The 19,444-nt window shown below is 56.6% G+C and overlaps 1 protein-coding gene across 1 annotated transcript; it reads left to right on the plus strand.

Moving 5' to 3' along the window:
• The first annotated feature begins 9,815 nt into the window (after nucleotides 1-9,815).
• On the plus strand, nucleotides 9,816-18,538 carry NES (nestin). The gene is made up of 4 exons (XM_082468327.1): nucleotides 9,816-10,754; nucleotides 11,865-11,989; nucleotides 13,799-13,872; nucleotides 14,120-18,538. The coding sequence occupies exons 1-4, from the start codon at nucleotides 9,972-9,974 to the stop codon at nucleotides 18,022-18,024; spliced, it is 4,887 nt and encodes a 1,628-aa protein (XP_082324453.1). The 5' UTR covers nucleotides 9,816-9,971; the 3' UTR covers nucleotides 18,025-18,538.
• The last annotated feature ends 906 nt before the right edge of the window (nucleotides 18,539-19,444 follow it).

Raw genomic sequence — 19,444 nt, forward strand, 5'->3', positions numbered from 1 at the left:
TCCCCTCTCACCCCATCCTTGACTCCAGCTCTGTCTGGCCTGAATCCAGGCTGCTGGCTCCCCAGCCTACCCTTCCCGCCTCAACTTGACTCCCCACTCCCACCCTGGAGAGGTCTTTTTTCAAGCCTTTCCCAGGCCCTTGCGGCTGGAGCTCTGTCTGTCTATTTGGGGCATCTGCTCTTGTTTCTCTGCCTAGCTTGTCTCTTTCTGAATAAAGTTGTTGAGAATGGCAGACAGAAGAGACATTTATTTTTCCCAGGAGATCTCGGAGGGCAGGGACTGGGACTCCCCCATCAGACTGGGGGTCCTCTGAAAGCAGTAGCTGTGTGTCCACCCTGAGACGGAGGCTCCCCTTGGGCGGGCCCTTCCTCCTGGCTCTGCTTCTCCAGTACTTGCCTGCCTGCCAGCCTGAGATGACGAGGAAGTTACAGTCCTGGACCCAGGAGATTGGACCAGGGAGCGGCCACCTCACCCATTTGGCCCAGCCCAGCCCAGCCTGTGAGAAAATCTCTCCAGCTTCCCCTCCCAACCCAAGGCCTCTTGGGCTCCTCTTTTGTTACCTGCCCTCATTACTCAGCGGTGCATTTGAGGGAAAATGCATAGGAGCCCCCACCCCCTGCATGCATCCTGAAAATTCTGTGAGATATCGTGGGCAGAGTCTTTTCTAGAGTCCGAGCTTCTCAGAGAAGAGGGAGAGGGTGAAACCTCTGGGGCAACAGAGGGGCCTGGGTCACTGAGCCCCAACAAGGGCCAGAGCAAGAGGAGCCAGAGAGGAAGGGAGGGCAAAGACAAGGGAGGGGGTATGTGTGATTCTCTCCTGAGGTCAGGGCTGGCACACATGGCAGGGGCACTTACAGGCACTGGGACAGTCTACACCGACATCTTAGGGAAACTGAAGTACACACACACACACACACCAAGAAACAGGAGCGTGGAGCTGAGAGAAAGGTCTAGAAATGTCAAAACCAAGAGAATCAGGGCACAGCTGAGACCAGAGAGGAGAAAGCCCTGGGGAAGCCAGGGCCCAGGGTACCTCTGAGGCCTCCAGAACCTGAGGGCAGCTCTGTGCCCATGTGTGGCAGGAGGAGCCACGTTACAGGAATCCACATGGGAGGGAATGGCAGAGGTGGAGCCAGAGGCAGGAAGCCCTGAGAGAGAGAGAGAGAGAGAGAGAGAGAGAGAGGAAAGGGAGGAGACGAGGGGAGGGGAAGATGGGAGAAGGCAGCGTGGGCAGGGACAGCAGGAGATCTAGGCTGGAGAAGGCGGAGATACTCAGGAGGAGGGGAAGAGGGGGAAAGAAAGGGCCCCAGGGGTGGGGCTCAGAGGAGAGGGGGCATGCTGGCCAGGCCCTCTGACCCCAGGTCCCAACAAAGGGCTGCTTAAGGACCGCCACAGGCACAAGATGGATGGGACTGGGGCCGCCAGGCCCTTTGTAGCGGAGGATGAAAGGGAGCAGGCTCTGAGGAGAGTCCTCCAGAGTCCCCCACCTCGTGCTGACTCCTCTGCCTCTCTCCGCAGTGACTTCAGGACCCTTCAGGTGTCAGTGGAAAGGGAGAGACTGGGGTGGGGAGGTGGGGAGGAGTCCAACCAGGGATTTCTCCTGCCTGGGCCAGTCATACCTGAGAAAGACGAGGGACAAGATAGCAGCACAGGGACAGCTGCTGGACCTGGGAGGGTCCTTCAGTCCGTCTAGAAAGTGAATCCGTCATATGCAAATAGGATGCAAAATCGATGCCTATGGAGGTCCCCCAGTGGTTGAGACTGCTGCTGTAGTGAGGGTCAGGGGTCCCCAGGTCAGGTCCTCCCACCTCTCCTTCAAGCCTGCCGCTGCCCTCCTGACCTCTTGGCTTCTTCCTGCCCCTGTCCCCCTTGGTGCTGCCAGTCGAGAAACCAGTTCTGTCCCTGCCCTGGATAAGGATCTCTGGGCTGGGCTCTTCCCAGGCAGCGGCAGAAACCTGGCCGGCTGACAGCACCCTCACTCCCAGCCGGGGCTGCCAAGAGCTCCCCACTCCAGGCCCACCCGAGGGTGGCCCGGCCCCTTCCTCACCATCCCTCCCACAGTGCAGTCCCACCTTCCTTCCCAGCCCTATTCCCACTCAAAGAGAAGTTCTCCTCAGAGTAGCCTTGTGGGGGGCAGGGTCCCTCCTTCGCCTTCTTCCTTGGGTGTCCCAGGAGCCCCGGTCCCTCTCCTCCCATCTCTGCTCCCCTTTCCCTTTGGGCTGGGGGGCTGGTGGGGTTTGCCTGAATTGGCCCCTTCCTCCCCCGCTCCCCGCCCGCTCCCCACAGGGCTGTGACAATCGCTCCCGGACAGCAGGGTCAGCCCCTTGCCCAGTCACTGGCACCGAAGGGGGTAGGGGGAGACAGGGTTGACCCCACTTAACCCCAGCCCCTGGTCTCCTCTTGAACCATCATTCATTTCCCATGACATTCTGGTCCTTCTCTCATCCCTTGGAGCGGCATGCCCGACTCCTCCAACTGGAAGGGACTTTAAAAGGTCGTCTCCCCCGTTCTTCTGCCTCCTCATCAAATGTCTGCCTGACCTCTGTCCCCGGCCGGCGCCCCAGAAACCTTATTCCTGTCCCAGCCCTCCACAGGTTTGGCCAGCCTCTCCCAGCTTCCCCCAGGGGAACCAGCCACTTGCAGGGGAGTGGGAGATCAGAAAAGCAGAGAGGAAGGCAATTCTGGCAGCCATCAGAGGAGATCTGGGGGTGTCTGGAGGAGACTGGACTCAGGTCTCAGCTCCCACCCCCACTCCTTGAGGTGAGCAGGTGTGTCAGGTCAGGTTGGGATTCAAGCTGGTGACTCAAGCTGGAGCAGCCTGACAGCTGCACAGTCCTCGGCAACGTGCCCTCCCTTCCGGCTGCCCCAAGGTGGAATCTTAGAAGCTGGGAATTGTAGAACCAGAGAACAGAGTCCCAGAAGGAAGGGCCTTTGGGGATCATGCCTCTCCTTTGTTCAAGAAGAAACTGAGGACCAGAAAGTGGTGTGGCCTGCTTGGGGGATCACTCAGGCAGCAGGGAAATCATTGGTCACATTAAGAGGGGGCTGCTTGGTCCCAACAGGTGTCAGCAGGACCCCTCCACATCCTCTTTCTCCCCAGCCGGGGAAGTGGGTGCTCCAGGGTGGAGAAGTGTTAGTCTTCCCCATAGGCTCTCTTCCATCTCTCACCCTGGAAGGGGGGCAACCTCTGCTCCTTGCTGGGCCTCTCCTCTCCTTCTGGACTGAAGATTATGAGGCCAGGACAGCTGTGGGAGCCCTTCAGGCTCAGGTGGGGGATTATGGGCTAAAGTTTCAGCAGGAGCCTAAGGGCAGGGGATCCTGGGCTCAGCCCAGAGCTGCCTGGGGAGGGAGAGCCACCCTCACTTGGCCCAGCTTCAGGGCGGGACACTGGAGCTTCCTCAGAGGCCTGATGATCCAGCCCCCAATTCATTTCAGCCCACCCAGGGTGTACCTAAGTGTAAGGAGACCCAAGGACCAAGGACCAGACCATCCTCCTCTTGGTTCAACCGCAGCACAGGTGTCATTACTGTTTTCAGGGATGCCTACAAAGGCAGGGTCCAGGCCTGGCCTTGGCCAGATGGGCAGCATTTATTCCCTTGACAAACATTTACTGAGCAACAGCTATTCGCCAGACCCTGTGCTGAGCAGGACCAATGCAGTCCCTGACTTTCATCCGTCCTCTCATCCATTGAGGAAATATTCCCCGACCTCCTAGTATGTGCCAAGCACATCATTCCCGCTTCTCCCCCTCAGTTGCAGAGCTGAGCCGGGATGGGATGCCCCACAGCAGGTTCTGTGGGACAAGGTGTCAGAAGGGCCCTCTCGTGCCATCCTCAGCCTCTGCCATCAGGCTGCCCGGGTCTCAGCTCCAGCCCTGTTCCTCACAGCTGGGTATAGAGGCTAATCTTTCAGTGAAACTTTCCTGTAATTGTCCTTCTGTCATCACAGTCCCTGACTCAGAAATCAGCCAAGGAACTGCGGAAACAGAGGCAGAAAGGTGAGGTCATCCTTCCAGCAGCCTGTCTCAGGGCAAGAATGTGGGCCACAACCCGGCTGAGTCCCAGGGCTTAACAGAGAAGGAGAGATTGCACCGTCCCACAGTCCTCTCTGGCTCACTCCTTCCCTTGCCCCCATTCCTCCAGGGAAGTCCTTCCTAAAGGCTAACTGAAGTTCCTCCTGCTGTAGCTTCAGCTCCTCAAGGGGCTGGAACCCAGAAGACAGGCTCCTTTCCTCAAGTAGCTTTAGGGACTCAGAAGAGGAGTAGTGTGGGTGCACCCACGTGGGGACACTTTCTCCACCTCTCTCAGCTCTCTTTTCTTTTTCTCTTCTCCACCCCTCATCCTTTCCCCTTCCCTCCTCAGTCCCTGACTCCAGCTCCTGGCTGAGTGCCAGCATTGTTCCCGCCTGACTCCCCGCTCCCCTCCCCCTTCCCTCCCTGCTCTCTCCAGCCAGCCCTAGGGGCACCAGCCTGCCCAGTCCCTGCCCTCAGTAGCCCCAGGCTGGGGGGCGGGGTGGGAGGAGACCTTTCTGGTTCCATCCTCTGCTTCCTCTTAGCTCTGTCCTTCTAGTCTCCCCTGATGGCCTCCACCCTGCCATAGAAACCTGGGAGCTTGGGTTACTCAGGGGCCCTGGTTATTTTTAATGCCACCAGCTCAGAAGATAAATATACCTCCCCCTCCCCCCAGCTGCCCTGCATAGACCAACACCTCCTCCAGATTCCCTCATTCTCCCACCTTTTATCCAATCTCCTCAGACTTGCTGAATGCCTTCCCCTCACATTCCTCCCAAGTGGGTCCCCCTACCCTGGACTCTCAGCAGGAAGACAGCCTGACCCCCAAACCCCCATAGATGAGGTGGGAGGTGTCCTGGTGTCCTGCCTCCACTTGGTGGCTTCCTGAGACATCACGCCCAGCAAAGGGCTCCGTGGGAGCCTCCCGCTCGGCTGGCATGGCTGGAGCAAGACTCAGAGAGCGCTGGGGAGGAGGCGCTGGACAGGAGTCACTCCTTGGCCCCAGCCTCAGCCCTGGGGCCCCTCTCCTATTTGGCCAGGGGAGGGGCCAGTGGTCAAGAGCCCACTGCCTCTTCCTCTCCCTTATCCCAATCCATTTCTGTTTGATCCCACAAGGCAGGCAAGTTCTTCCTGGAATTAACTTCCAGGCCTCTTGTTTTGGCTCAAAGAACCAAACTCTGGCAGGGAGTTCCCTGGTGGCCTAGTGGTTAGGATTCTGGGCTTTCACTGCCATGGCCTGGTTTCGATCCCTGGTCGGGGAACTGAGATCCCGTGAGCCGGCGGTGCAGCCAGAAAAAAGATAACCCTCTGGCAATAGTTCAGGGCAGGAACTGCAGCTCTCCAGGGAGGACAGGAGCGGAGCGGGGGCCCTGGGGTCAAGAGGGATTGTTGTTCATTCCTAGAGTGCTGGAATCCCGAGGGTTGAAGAAGCCACCAAGGTCCTCTAGGACAGATCACAAAATGGATCGCCCTAGAGCGGTTAGCTGTCCTGTGTCCCAGTAACGGGGCTCACACTCCCTCTGGTGGCAACCTGCTCCAGGACAGAAACAAGTCCTGTGGCCATCTCCTTTGTCTGGGCTGGCATCTGGGCCCATAGCGTCTACTCATCAGGACCGGTTCTGATCTCTGGACCCACTAAGAAAAGTCTGGGCCCTTTTACCCAGGAGCCCCTCAGGCGCTTCAGATGACCCCACCGTATGTGTTTATTTTCAAATATTTCACATAGTCTATCAATAAAGAACTACGTTACGCACAGTGGTGGACCTCTCCATCCCCCTTGCATCTCCTCCCTCCTCCCCAGAGGGAACTACTATCCTCTCCTTTATTTTTACCATTATTTTGCTTTTCAAAAATGTTTTTACTACCTATGTACATATCTCCAGATAACACATGGTTTTGCAGGGTTTTGAACTTTGATAGAAAAGGCATCTGCCATGCGGATTTTACTGCAGCTTGCTTTTTCTTCTCAACATGATGTTTGTGAGGTTCATCCATGCTGATGCGTTTCCACAATTGTACTGAATGAACACACTTCACGACTGTGAAAAATTAAAAAACCTGACAGTACCAGGACAATGTGGAGCAATGGGAACTCTTTGTACACTGTTAGTGGAGAGTAACCTGGTATGCCCGCTTTAAAAAACGATGTGGCAGGAAGTCCCTGGTGGTTCAGTAGTTAAGACTCCAGGCTTTCACTGCCAAGGGCGTAGGTTCGATCCCTGGTTGGGGAACTAAGATCCCGCAAACTGCGTGGCCAAAAAAAAAAAAAAAAAAAAGATGTGGCATTGTGGCATTGTCCAGTGGAGTTAAAGATGTGTCTTCCCTCCAACCAGCAATTCCCTTCCAGATGGCTCCGAAGAGAATGGGACTCACACGGGCCCCAGAAGACCTGGCCAAGAATGTTTGCAGCAGCATTGGTAGTAACAACCTAACACACCCCACCTTATTCACTGATTTATTCATTTCACAAACATACACTGAACACCTGTTGAGGACCAGGCGCTTGGACAGACTGAGAGGCGAGCTCTCTGTGCTCAGGTTGGGCGGGTATTATTGCCCCCATTTTATAGATGAGGAAGCTGAGAGTCAGAGAGGTTAAGTGTCTCTCCAGGACTCAGGTCTGCCACCAGAGCCTATGCTCTTAACATCCTCACCACACTTCCTCCAGGTGCCTGGTCCTTCAGGGGGCACATTACGGTGTGTCTGTGCCCTCCTTCAGCAGGGTGCTCGGAGCCAAACTCAGCCCTGGAGTGTGGCCAGACCAGCGTGGGGTTGGACAGTCAGTCAGCAAACACCTCTGGGGCAGGGATGAAGGCTTCCATGTGAGTCTGGCAACTTTCTTTAGGATATGCATGGTGCTCAGAGGCTATTATTTTTTCGTTTCGGAACTTAGCTGCAATCCTGAGACATGAGTAGATTCAGAAATTCTTCATCAACCATTATTCCAAGTTGCCTTACCATCTGCTCATCTTCCTCTGGGATCAATTCCAACCTGCCAAGGTCCCTCTTAAAATACTGTGTCCAGAACAATATTCCAAATGTGGAAGGGCAAAGGGAATGTCACCACCCCTGATCTGGACGCCTTGCATCTATGAATCACTTATATCCTTTTTACTTTTTTAGGTGGCCACGTCACAGTGTTGGTTCATAACAAGCTTGTGGTCCGCTAAAACCCCCAGGTTTTCTTCACTAGATAGGCTTTATTCTTTTCTCTTCTTATGCTGTTGAATTTTTTTTTTGAAACCTAAAGCAGAATTTTACATTTATCCCTATTAAATGTCATCTGGTTCATTTTTTTTCCCTATTCTGTCAAACCCTAACTCTCATTTCTTGCATAATATGTAGATTTGATCAATATGGCTTCTATGATTTCATCCAAGTCTTTAATAAAAACTTGTGATCGTCAGACCAAGGACAGAACCCTGAGGGCCCACAGAACCCTCTTCAGCTTTCTCATGGACATCTCTGGGGATGGCTACTGAACTTTGTATCCACCCAGTGTAGTATCACACAGTCCATGTGTCCTGGGCACAGGGACATAAGAAGTGCAGGCAAAGGCCTCATAAAAATCCCAGTAACAATGCAACCCCCCGAGGGAGGCGAGGACACCTGGCCCACCTTGTGCCCATTGAGTGTCCCCTGGTCCCATGGAAGGCCTCATTTTCCTCAGCTTCTCATTGCCTCAAATATCAGTTATCTGTTTAGAATTGTCTGGGCCTTGGTGTCAGCTCCACCAGCTGTGGTTGCTGGGACCCACCTTCTCCTGCCTTAAGAAAATCAACATCCCACTCTTCTCCAGCATTTCAGATCATCTCTGCCTTCCAAGATTCCCAAAACTCACCAAGAGTGGTTCACGGGAAGGGTTTGCTCTAGCTTGATGGCTTTCATGGTGACGGTCCTCAAAAAGCCTTTGTACAAAGACGTCCCCATACCCGGTCTTATTTGATGCTCAGAACAAACGCCTGGGGATGGGTAAGTATTAACCTCCTTTACCAAATAGGTAAACTGAGACTCAGTTGGAGAAGCTATGTGATTTGCCTAAGGTCATTCAGCTAGAAAGTGTAAAAGTCAGACCCAGTGCTCTTTGCATGAAACACAGTCCAAATGTCTCCCCTCTGGGTGAGAGTGAGAGGCCCAGGAGGGAAACTCCCCACCCCAGTGCCACCCCACATTTCCAGGGGACCACCCTTGGAGGATCCCAGGGATCTCAAGTATTCAGCTTCTCTCTCCCCACAGCCAGGAAGTGAAAGAGGAGGGAGAGATGCCTAGTGACCTCTCCTGGACACAACTTTTGGGATGCCCCAGCCCAAACCAAACCGCAGGATTTGTGAGATAATGTGGGGATGGAGAAGCCTCAGCTTCCCGGTCTGCACTAAGTCTCAGTCAATCCTCCCACTTCATGCCCACCGGCCCCTCCCACGTATGGTAGTGAATTCAAAGTCCAGTTGGCCTGGTGGGATGGCCTCCTGGTCATGGACCCTGCTGTACCCCCTTTCCAGAAAACCTTCTCCATTCTCTGTGTTCCCCCAGGTCTCTGTGGATACCTCAGGTGTTAAGTATTATGATACTATTACCTCCACCACCATTACTGTTGCCCTCACATTACCAAATGCTCCTCCAGGGCTGGGACAGAGTGCTGACACATAGTAGGTCTCAATTAGCACTTGTAGAGCTAAATTGGATTTACATGAGCAGAAATTCCTTCCCCAAAGACCCCCTCAGTCTCATTATCCCTGGCCCTCCCCCTCGGACCCTGCTTCCCCTTTACACTACAAACCCCAAATCCCACCTCCCTCACTACCCAGTTCAAGGACCCCTCCTCCTCCAGAAGGCCTTCCTAACTACTCCCGCCCTCAGTGAGCTCTTCGTTTCCTGAACTGTGGAACCCTCAAAGGGATGTTTTGAGGATTCAGTCAGATAACGTAAATAAAATGTTAGAACATGATTTGGCATATTACAAAGGCTCGATAAATTTGGACTAGTTGTGACTTAAGAGATGCCTCTTCTTTCTGCTTCTTCTTGGCCCGGTCTGTGAGCCACCAGGGGGCGCCCTCTGCCCAAAAATCCCTGACAAAGAGGCCGGGACGGGGTGTCCTTCCCTGCGAACTGGTGTGGGGGCTTCCATTACCTAAAAAGTGGGTACATGAACCTCAGGTTATATGAAAGATGAGTAGGAAGGATGGAGGTGAATAATGGGGAGAACATCCTTTTGCCTGCTCTCTCCGTTTCCTGGTGGAGACTGAGGAAATAGGGTGTGTGTGCATATGGGGTGTTTCCCAATAGGACACATTTGTTCTTGTGTTCCAGGCAATGTCTCTTCTAACCTCTCTCTGCAATGCTGCCTTCTTCCAGTATTTCAGGAGGGTGAGCCTTTGCTATTTACGAAAAACATGGCCACATCTATTCTTTCAACAGTCCCATGACAGTTCCATCATCACTCCCATTTTATGGATGAAGAAACTGAGTCTTAGAGGAATTCAGTAAGTAGATACCTCTCTTGGATGCGCTGAGTAACTGAGACTCGCATCCCCTCGCAGGCCTGAATCCCCTGGCACCCCCTCCACAGGCTCAGTTCTATGTATAATCTGCTTTTATCTGGGGTTCTGACCTTGCCTCACGGCCTCCTCCCCCTGAAAGCCACCATCGGATCGGATTCTCCGGGCATGGCTTTTCATTTGGTTTCACTCTCCAGCATACCGGGGGCACAAGGACAAAGGCTGCCGTCGTTTCTCTGAACTCTAACGGGTTAAGGCCTGGGTCCCGCCCCTTTTCCCGCCAGGCTGGCGGGAGTATGAATAGCCTCGCTCCCACTCCCGACTCTCAGTCGCTTCAGCTGCTCCTCGCCCCGCCCCGTCATTGTCCCCATCCGTCTCCATTACCCTTCCGTCCTAAAAGCTTTGAGAGCTGCTGGCTTCTCCCGGTGCTCCGCGTCTCTCCACCTTCGGTGGGTCAGACGGGCAGGATGGAGGGCTGCCTGGGGGAGGAATCTTTTCAGATGTGGGAGCTCAACCGGCGCCTGGAGGCCTACCTGGCCCGGGTCAAGGCGCTAGAGGAGCAGAATGAGCTACTCAGCGCGGAGCTCGGGGGTCTCCGGGCACAGGCCGGGGACGCCTCCTGGAGGGCCCGTGCCGACGACGAGCTGGCGGCCCTGCGGGCCCTCGTCGACCAGCGCTGGCGGGAGAAGCGCGCGGCCGAGGTGGCGCGCGACAACCTGGAAGAAGAGGTGGAGGGCGTGGCGAGCCGGTGCCAGCAGCTGCGGCTGGCTCGGGAGCGGACCGCGGAGGAGACGACCCGCAGCCGGCGCGCGGTCGAGGCCGAAAAGTGCGCCCAGGCCTGGCTGAGCACCCAGGCGGCGGAGCTGGAGCGCGAGCTGGAGGCTCTGCGCGCGGCGCACGAGGAGGAGCGCGCGGGCCTGAACGCTCAGGCTGCCTGCGCCCCCCGCGGCCCCGCTCCGCCCCGCGGGCCCCCCGTGCCGGCCCCCGAGGTGGAGGAGCTGGCGCGGCGGCTGGGCGAGACGTGGCGCGGGGCAGTGCGCGGCTACCAGGAGCGCGTGGCGCACATGGAGACGTCGCTGGGCCAGGCCCGCGAGCGGCTGGGCCACGCGGTGAAGGGCGCCCGCGAGGGTCGCCTGGAGCTGCAGCAGCTCCAAGCGGAGCGCAGCGGCCTCCAGGAGCGCAGGGCCGCGCTGGAGCAGAGGTTGGAGGGCCGCTGGCAGGAGCGGCTGCGGGCTACTGAGCAGTTCCAGGTGAGGAAGCCTGGGGGCCTGGGCAAGACAAGGCTTCAGGAAGTCCCGTTGGGGATCAGAGACCTGGGAAAGGGAGTGGGAAGTGGGGGGTGTGGTGGCTACAGATTCAGGGGCCACTTCTTAGAAAACCATGCCTGGTGCCACTGTCCCAGACTTTCACAACTCTGTCTAGTGTAGGGCTGGAATGATGGAGGTTCAGACCTCAAAGCACACCCCCTCGAAGGGCAGACAGGCACAAGACATTGCATCAGCCTCCTCACTGTCTAAATGGCACCTTCGTACCCTGATGGACCCTGGACCCCTCCTTAGGCCCTGCTGTCGCTCAGAAGACGCTCAGAACTTTCCCTCTCAGTGCTGATCTGATGGTCTGGCCACTCAAGAGTCTCCAAGTTCCCAGCCACCCTCCTCCCCCTGACAGGAGAGGGTGAGGGGCCCTGGATGGGGGACCATCAGCCCTTCTCTCCCTTGTCTGGGCTTTTCGGCTCCTGAGCACATTCCAGAGGCCTGGGACAGCTGCTCCCCCTCACACTGCGCAGACGTGACCAGCAGCTGAGAAAACAGCCTCCTGCCTGGGCCAGACAGAGGTCTCACCATGTCCCCCCCCACCCCCCACCCTGCTTCAGAGGAGAAAGATTCCAGAACATGTGGGAAGTGGAGGGCGTGGGGGCCTAGCATGAGGAGCAGGAGACAGTGACTGGGACCGGGGCTGTTTGGCTTCCAGTCCTGCAGGCTCCAGGCCTGCTGATTAATTGTTTTTCCTTCTGCTTCCACTTTTTTCCCTCTGCTCCTCTCTGTAACCCATCTCCTCTTCTCCCTCACCTCCCCCTTCCTGTGGGAGCTGAATTCTGAGCAGCATGTGCTACCATTTAATCAGCATCCTCAGAGGAGGAGCCAGGCCGTGGGAGAGGGCTGAGAGGGGCCACTGTGCTCTTCTCGGAGGCTTCAGAAGGGGTTCTCTGGGCGGGAAGTGGGGTAGGGGAGGCAGGAATCTGCTCTGCAGAGAAGTTAGTCAGGGAGCAGAAGATGCTGCTGCAGCAGCCAAGGGGGATGCAGGTAAGTTAGCAGGAAGGACCCCGTCCCTTCACTGACTGCCTCTGGCTTGCTCTGCAGCTGGCCGTGGAGGCCCTGGAGCAGGAGAAACAGGGCCTACAGAGCCAGATCGCCCAGGTCCTGGAAGGTCGGCAGCAGCTGGCACACCTCAAGATGTCCCTCAGCCTGGAGGTGGCCACATACAGGTACAGGTTGACCCTGACCCATGCAGGCACACAGATGCACACATACATGCACGGGCAGACTCCTTGGCTGAAGGGGCCCAGAGCCACGGGTGGTGGAGGCTCTGTCACTGCTCGGTCCTGTCACTCTAGGCTGATCCCTTCCACACCACGATGTGTGCCACCTAAGCTCACCTGCTCTCTCGTGGGTTCAGGACCAGAGAAGCATCCTGTGCCCAGGAGATCCCCCAAGGAGAGGTGATATAGCTGAGTGGGACAGCCTCAAAGGACAGGGCTGGACACGTGTGGGTCATCTATATCCAGAACCTTACCCCAAGGGGCTGAAAAGGCCAGCCTCTGTGTGTGTGCTCACACAGAGAGGGTGATGTCCTTGAGCAGCCTCAGGAAGAAGGAATTGGCAGGTGTGGGCTGGTGGCACTGACTTACCACCTGACCTGGGCCTCAGTTTCCTTGTTGGGAGGATGGGAGATGGGCTGGGTGAAAGCCAAGGTCCCTTCCATCCTGGATGTCCTGGGGCCTGGCTCCTCTCAAGCCTTAGTGCCCTTGGCCCTGCCCAGCCCTTCTACTGACCACATTCCCTGTTGGCTCAGGAAAGGTTGAGACCAAGGAAGTGCTGCTTCGCTGGCTCTGTGGCCTTGGGCAAACCCAGTTTCTGGGAAACTGGCCTGGTTAGCCAAGGATCCACTGATGAAGCCTGAGGAAGGGGCTTTGCTACTGTGAAGGGCTGCGTACCCCAAGCCTGCAGGGTGGAGCCAGAGCTAGACAGGCTATGAGGACAGTGCCCCCAGAATCCACAGGCAAACAAAGGCAGGGGCCCCGGGACAGGTTAAGGAGGGGAGGGGAGGCAGGGTCCAGAGAGGGAAGGTCAGTGAGGATCTAGGGATGAAGAAGAGAGGGGCTCCACCTCCATGGGGCACAGAGCTCAGACAGCATGATGCTGCATCGAGAAGGACAGAGGTGAGACCATAGAAGACACTAACCAGACTCAGAGATCACGAAGAAGAGCACAGAGGAGATAGATGTTCAGGATAACTTGTTGAATTGATTGGTCCTCCCTCCCCCGCAATTGGTCCCCTCCTCCTCAATCCCCATGGGGCACTAAGGCAGGGGCATGTACACAAAAACCTCCATTGCCCTGAAAGGCTTGGGATCCAGAGTACTTAGAGATCCCAAGATGAGGGCCTTGACCCCTAAATCAAACCACTGAGGGGAAAGGACTGCGCAGGCTTAACCTGGGTTTTGAGGCATGAAAAGGATTTGGAGAGAGGGAGCTGAATTCATTGGCTTTTGTCTGTAACTAGCTCTGGGGGCCCTGGGGGAGAAGGAGGAGGGAGCCTATCCCATGGGAACGGCCTGAGAATTCCCACTTCCCCTGGGAAGCCCCCTACTCCGACCCTCCAGATGGCGGTGTGGACAAAGGCAGCAATTAGCATGAGAATCGGCCCCCCACACGGAGGATGAGGTCATAGGCCTGGGGTTGGGAGGGGACTAGTCTAAGCAATGTGTGGGTGTGTGTGTACACTGTGTCGACTGTGTGGGAATCTGCTTGTGTGTCTGTGAGTGCAGCTGTGTGTCCCAAATAAGTGTGTGACTCCGTGTGACCAAGTGGGTGATATCTGTGGGATGTGACCATGTGATTTCATGTGCAGAGCCAAGTATAACCCCGTGTGGCTTTTGTGTGATAATGGTGAGAATGAAGAGATAGCCTGCCAGGCCAGGGACGCGCATGCTCAGCTGTGACTTTTCCCTGGCTGGCTTGCCGGCTGGCCTGTGGGCAGAGGGCTGACCCCGCTTTTCCTCCCTTGTCCCCAGAACCCTCCTAGAGGCGGAGAACTCCCGGCTGCAGACACCTGGCAGCGGTTCCAAGGCTTCCCTCAGCTTCCTGGGTAAGAGGAGGGGCCAAGGTCCCCCCAAAACTTTACCTTTCTTCCCTCTTCACACCCAGAGCGATGCCTTTCCTGAAAAGCACCAGTCTAAGTCTTGACTCCGTGGTCCCCCACGGCAGCGAGCATACTCTTAGCCCAGCCCATAAAAGGCAGGAGCAGGGCACTCTTGCCAGAAGTGGTAGCTGCTCCCCTACCCCACCCCCAACCTGTATGTGCTGACACCGTTTCTTCCCCTCTACCTTTCCAGACCCTAAGCTGGAGCTGCATTTCCCTGGGACCCCAGAGGGCCGGCGTCTGGGACCTTTGCTCTCTGTCCTGAGCCCTACTCCCCTCTCCTCACCTTTGCCTGATACCCTTGAAACACCTGTGCCAGGCTTTCTGAAGAACCAGGAACTCCTTCAGACCCATACCCCCACCTCGGCCAGCACCCCCATTCCGCCCACACCTCAGGCTCCCTGCCCTGCCACAGATGCCAAGATCAGAGCCCAGGATGCCCCTCTCTCCCTGCCCCAGCCACGGGTTGGGATGCAACAGGTTCCAGAAGCTGTGTGGGCTGAAGCCAAGGTGGCCACCCCTGCCAGTGTCCTGCCAGGACCAGAGGAGCCTGGGGGCAAGCAACAAGAGCCCAGTCCAGGCCAGTCCTCTGAAGATCATGCCTCCCTGGCTCCAGCCCTCAGCCCTGACCATCCCAGTTTAGAGGCCAAAGATGGAGAACCCGTTGGGTCTAGAGAGTCCAGCAGATTCCAGGAGGAAGGGGAAGGACAAATCTGGGGGCTGGCAGAGAAAGAAACAGCTGTAGAGGTCAAAGTAATAAGCAGCCTGCAGCAGGAAACACGTCAAGAAGAGGGGGATCTGGACATGAAAGAAATCCAAGACTCCCCAGGTCCTTTGGAAAAAGAAACTCTGAAGTCTCTGGAAGAGGAGATTCAAGAGCCACTGATTTCTCTGGAAAAACAGCGCCATGAGACAATGAGATCTCTAGAGAAGGAGAATCAGGAATCTCTGAGGTCTTTGGAAGAAGAGAACTTAGAAACACTAAAACCTCTAGAAAAGGAGAATCAAGAGTTATTGCAGTCTTTAGAAGGAAAGGAGATGGAGGAAATGAGACCTCTAGAAAAAGAGACTCTAGAACTACTTAAGCCTATAGGAAAAGAGGACCCACAGACATTGCAATCACTAGAAAAGGAGAGTCAAGAAATAATGAGGTCTCTTCAAGGAAATGTAGAAACATTTTTATATCCAGGAAAGGAAAATCAAGAATTAGTGAGGTCTCTAGAAGAGGAGAACTTTGAGTCATTGAGCGCTCTAGAAAAGGAAAGGCAAGAGCCACTGAGATGTCAAGAAGTAGAGAACCAGGAAACATTGAGACCCTTAGCAAAAGAGAATCAAGAGCCACTGAGATCTCTAGAAGAAAAAGACCAGGAGACATCAAGACCTCTAGGAAAAGAGAATCATGAATCTCTGAGGGCTCCAGAAGATGAGAACCAAGAGACTTTGCGACATCTAGAAAAAGAAAACCAGGAGTCACTGAGATCTCTAGGAGAAGATCAGAAGGCAATGAGACCTCTAGAAGAAGAAGACCAGGAGACATTGAGACCTCTAGAAAAAGAGAATCAGCCACTGAAGTCTCTAGAAAAAGAAGACCAGATGACATTGAGCCCTCTAGAAAAGGTGAAACCAGAGGCACTAAAGTCTCTTGGAAAAGACCAGGAGATAGATAGACTTCTCGAAAAAGAGAATCAAGACTTATTAAGGTCCCTAAATGAAGAGAGTGTAGAGGCAGTGAGATCTTTAGAAACAGAGACTCTAGAACCACTAAAGCCTACAGGAGAAGAAAACCTGGAAATGTTGAAACCTCTAGAAAAGGAAAGTCAAGAACCACTGGGGTCTGTGGAAGGGAACCAAGAGACATTGAGACCCCTAGAAAAGGAGACTCAGAAATCACTGAGCTCTCTGGGAGGGCAGAATGTAGAGAATATGAGATCTCCAGAGGAGGTAGACAAGGGAAGTCAAAGGTATCTGGAAGAGGAAGAGAATGTGGAGAAGGGAGAGAATCCAGAGCCACCGAGGTCCCTGGAGGAGGAGGGACAGGAGCTGCCACTCTCTGCACATCTGCAGAAGTGGGAAGATACGGTGCAGGGGGGTCAAGAACCGGATCAGGAACCGCCCCCTGGGAGGCCTGAAGTGGACAGTGAGGACGAGGCAGAGATGGCACCTAGGGAACGGGATAGCCTCGCTGGGAAGGGGGAGGCTGTAGAGCAGGGGGAGCTGCAGCTGACGGCCACAGGCAAGGCCTGGAGCCCAGGTGAGGGGCAGCTAGGGAGCCCTGAGCCCAAAGAGCAGAGGGTCTCAGCTGAGGGAGCCAGTGGGGTGGGAGGCACTGAGGGCCTCCAGGACCCTGAAGAGCGGCCAGAGCAGGTGGGGACCCCGGGTCTCCCAGCTCCCCAGGGAATGTCAGAGGTGACAGAGCCAGTGTTGGAAGGTGAGGATGTGGCTCCCAGGGATGGCCGAGCCTCCCCAGAGGTCACCTTGGGTTTAGAGACTGCAAGAGCGGAACAGGGACGGGAGCAGGAGGCGGTAGGGCTGGAGGACCCAGGCGGCCTGGCCAGAGAGGAGGTGATGGAGCCACCCCTGGGGGAGGAAGGTTTGGAGGCAAAGAGGGTGCAGGGCTTGGAAGGGCCCAGAAAGGAGCTGGAGGAGGCAGCTGCTCCGGAGCCAGAGCTCTCCACACTGCCCAGGAAGAGCAGAGACCCGCTGGAGACTCCCAGGGGCTGGGAGGAGTCTGAGCCTGAAGCCCCTGAGGAAGCAGAGGAGACGTTCCCTGCTGAGACCTCGTGCTGCGATGGAAGTGATACCCCCCAACCCAGGCCCTTGATCTCAGAGGGAGCAAAGGAGGAGGTCAAACCAGTGCTGGGGCCCCCCAGCCCACGGCCCACTGAGTCCTGCTCACCCACCCCAATCCCTGAAGATGCCCCTGGGCCCCAGCCCCTGGCTGAGGGGAGCCAAGAGGCTAGCTGGGGGCTGGCAGGCAGGGCTGAGGTCCTGGGAAAGGTGGAGGGGGAGCAGGAGGATTTGGGCTCTGGGGGAATCCCTGAAGGCCTCCAGGAGGAGGGGGAGGTGAGCAGAGAAGAGAGTGAGGCTGATGAGCTAGGGGAGACCCTTCCCGACTCCACTCCCCTGGGCCTCTACCTCAGGTCCCCTGCTTCCCCCAAGTGGGACCTGGCTGGAGAGCAGAGGCCCTCCCCTCAAGAGGAGACTGGAAAGGAAGGCTGGGGTCCTGCAGTCCTGGCCTCTGAGGGCCTTGGGGCCCATCCCTCAGAGGAGGAGGAGGGGAGAGATGAGGAGGAGGAACGTGGCCATGACTCTGAGCTGTCGGAAGAATTTGAGGACTTGGGGACTGAGGCTTCTCTTCTTCCTGGGGTCCCTGGGGAGGTGGCAGAACCTCTGGGCCAGGTGCCCCAGCTGCTACTGGAGCCTGCAGCCTGGGATCGGGATGGGGAATCTGATGGATTTGCAGATGAGGAAGAGAGTGGGGAGGAGGGAGAGGAAGAAGATGAAGAAGAGGGGAGGGAGCCAGGGGCAGGGCGGTGGGGGGCAGGGCCCTCGGTGGGCAGCCTCCCGGCCCTGAGTGGCCCTCAGAGAGGGAACCTCCAGGGGTCTGAGACCATGGATGTCAGTGTCCCCTGGGATGATGGCTTGAGGGGTGCGGCATCTGATGCCCCCATGACCGCCCTGGAGACTGAGTCCCAGGACAGCACGGAGGCCTCAGGATCAGAGGAAGAGTCTGATGCTATTCCCTTGGAGAGGGAGGGCCAAGTCCCTGGCCCTCTGGGGACCCTCAGTGGGGTGGAGGACACGGGCTTGGAGGTGGGGGACACCCTTGGTGTCAATGGCCAGGGCCCCAGCCTGAAGGAAGAGTTGGAGCATGTGAATGGGGGTGTGGTGAACGGGCTGGAGCAGTCTGAGGGAGTAAGGCAGGGGAAACCGGGGCCCCCTGAGGGCGACCAAGGGAGCCCCTTGGAGGAGGAGGAGGAGGGGGGTGCCCTGAAGACCCCTTGGGCAGGGGCTCCTCTTCACCTGGGCCAAGGCCAGCTCCTGAAGTTCAGTCAGCGAGAAGGAGATGGAGACTCCTGGTCCTCAGGGGAGGACTAGAGGAAGAGGGTATCCCCAAGCCCCTCCCTGCTCGGAGGCAGCACCCTTAACTTATCTCTTGACCTGTGGTTTCTGTCCGAGAGGCCTGGCTAGCCGAGGTGAAATGGGTGTGGCAAAGGGACCCGTTCCAAGAATGCAGGCTGTGGGAATAGATACCAGCCCCTTGGACCCCGCTAATGGGGACATCCAGCCTGCACTGTCCCACGAGGCTGAAGCCAACTGAATCTCTGTAGGACTAGGCCCCCCCTTTCCCTTGCACTCCCTTTCCTCCCCATCCCATCAGCTGGAAAAGGCCAGGGGCCCGGTGGCTCCTCCAAGGGGAGGGGTCCGTGGTGGTCCATGCGCCAGGGCTCACCTGCTCTGCCCTTCTTCACTGCACCCTCATGGGATGTCTGGCTGGTGGCTAAGGGGGGTGAGGGGGTGCTCCTGTGTCCTGACCCCCCCATATGCCTGCCATGTTGTAGCCCCATCTGGCTTTTCCCTGCCTGAATAAAGTAATGCCTCCGCCTACAAAGTCTGGACTCTTCCTTCCTTAATTCAGGGGGGCCTCAGGGCTGACACAGAAGCAGAAGAGACTGGGGGAGGAAGCAGGAGATGTGTTAGGGAGGGGCTGCCTCCTGAGGAGAGGAGGACCTGGAAGTCCTCATGGGGGAGACAAGGCAGGCAGACGAAGCAGGCATTAGTGCTGGGGACCTGGGGAGGGCTGGGGGTGCTGCTTGACCAGGGAAGGGGGGGCCAGCCCAGGTGACCTTGGCGCCTGCAGAAGTCAGGCCTGTCATCATCTCTGCCCACAGCGCTGATTACAGGGATTAAGCCTTGGGGCCACCCTCACCTGCGCATGTCCTCCCTGCTGGCCCCTCAGTGCCGCCAGCATAATAAGCCCCCTTGCCCCCAAACCCAAACAATTGTATGGCCTTGGCGTCTGCTCAGACTGGCTGGGTCAGAGCCGGGTAAGGGAAGAGGGAGGCCTATTCTGTCTCAGTCTGGCTGTGTGGCCTCAGGTCAGCGTTTAACCTCTCTGAACCTCAGATTCAGCCACACAACGAGGGATGCTGGGCCAGGTGACTCCGGGGCCTCCCAGGGCAGGGAGAGCAGGAGGAAGGCTAGGGAAAGCTGGAGGGCTATAGTTTAGATCTTCAGTAGGACTTTCCTTCCATGCTAAAGCCGGAGACAGAGAAGACAGGAAAGTGGAGGTGAGGCCGGGATAGACTGAAGCTGTCAGGGGTGAAACAAAAGAGCAAGGGGGTGTGCTGATAACAGGTTAGATCGGGGGGTCCACCCAGCCACAGCTTCTTCCCAAGAGTACCCCCCTTCCCAGGAGTTCTCTGGGTCCCTGTGTAGGGCAGGGTGACACCAGGTGTTCCTGGATGAGGCGGGGTTTGAAGGCCTTGAAGTCAGGATACCCAAATAGAAACCACTC

The sequence above is a fragment of the Balaenoptera physalus genome (assembly GCF_965194825.1).
Source record: "Balaenoptera physalus genome assembly, chromosome: 1".
NCBI classification, from domain to species: domain Eukaryota; kingdom Metazoa; phylum Chordata; class Mammalia; order Artiodactyla; family Balaenopteridae; genus Balaenoptera; species Balaenoptera physalus.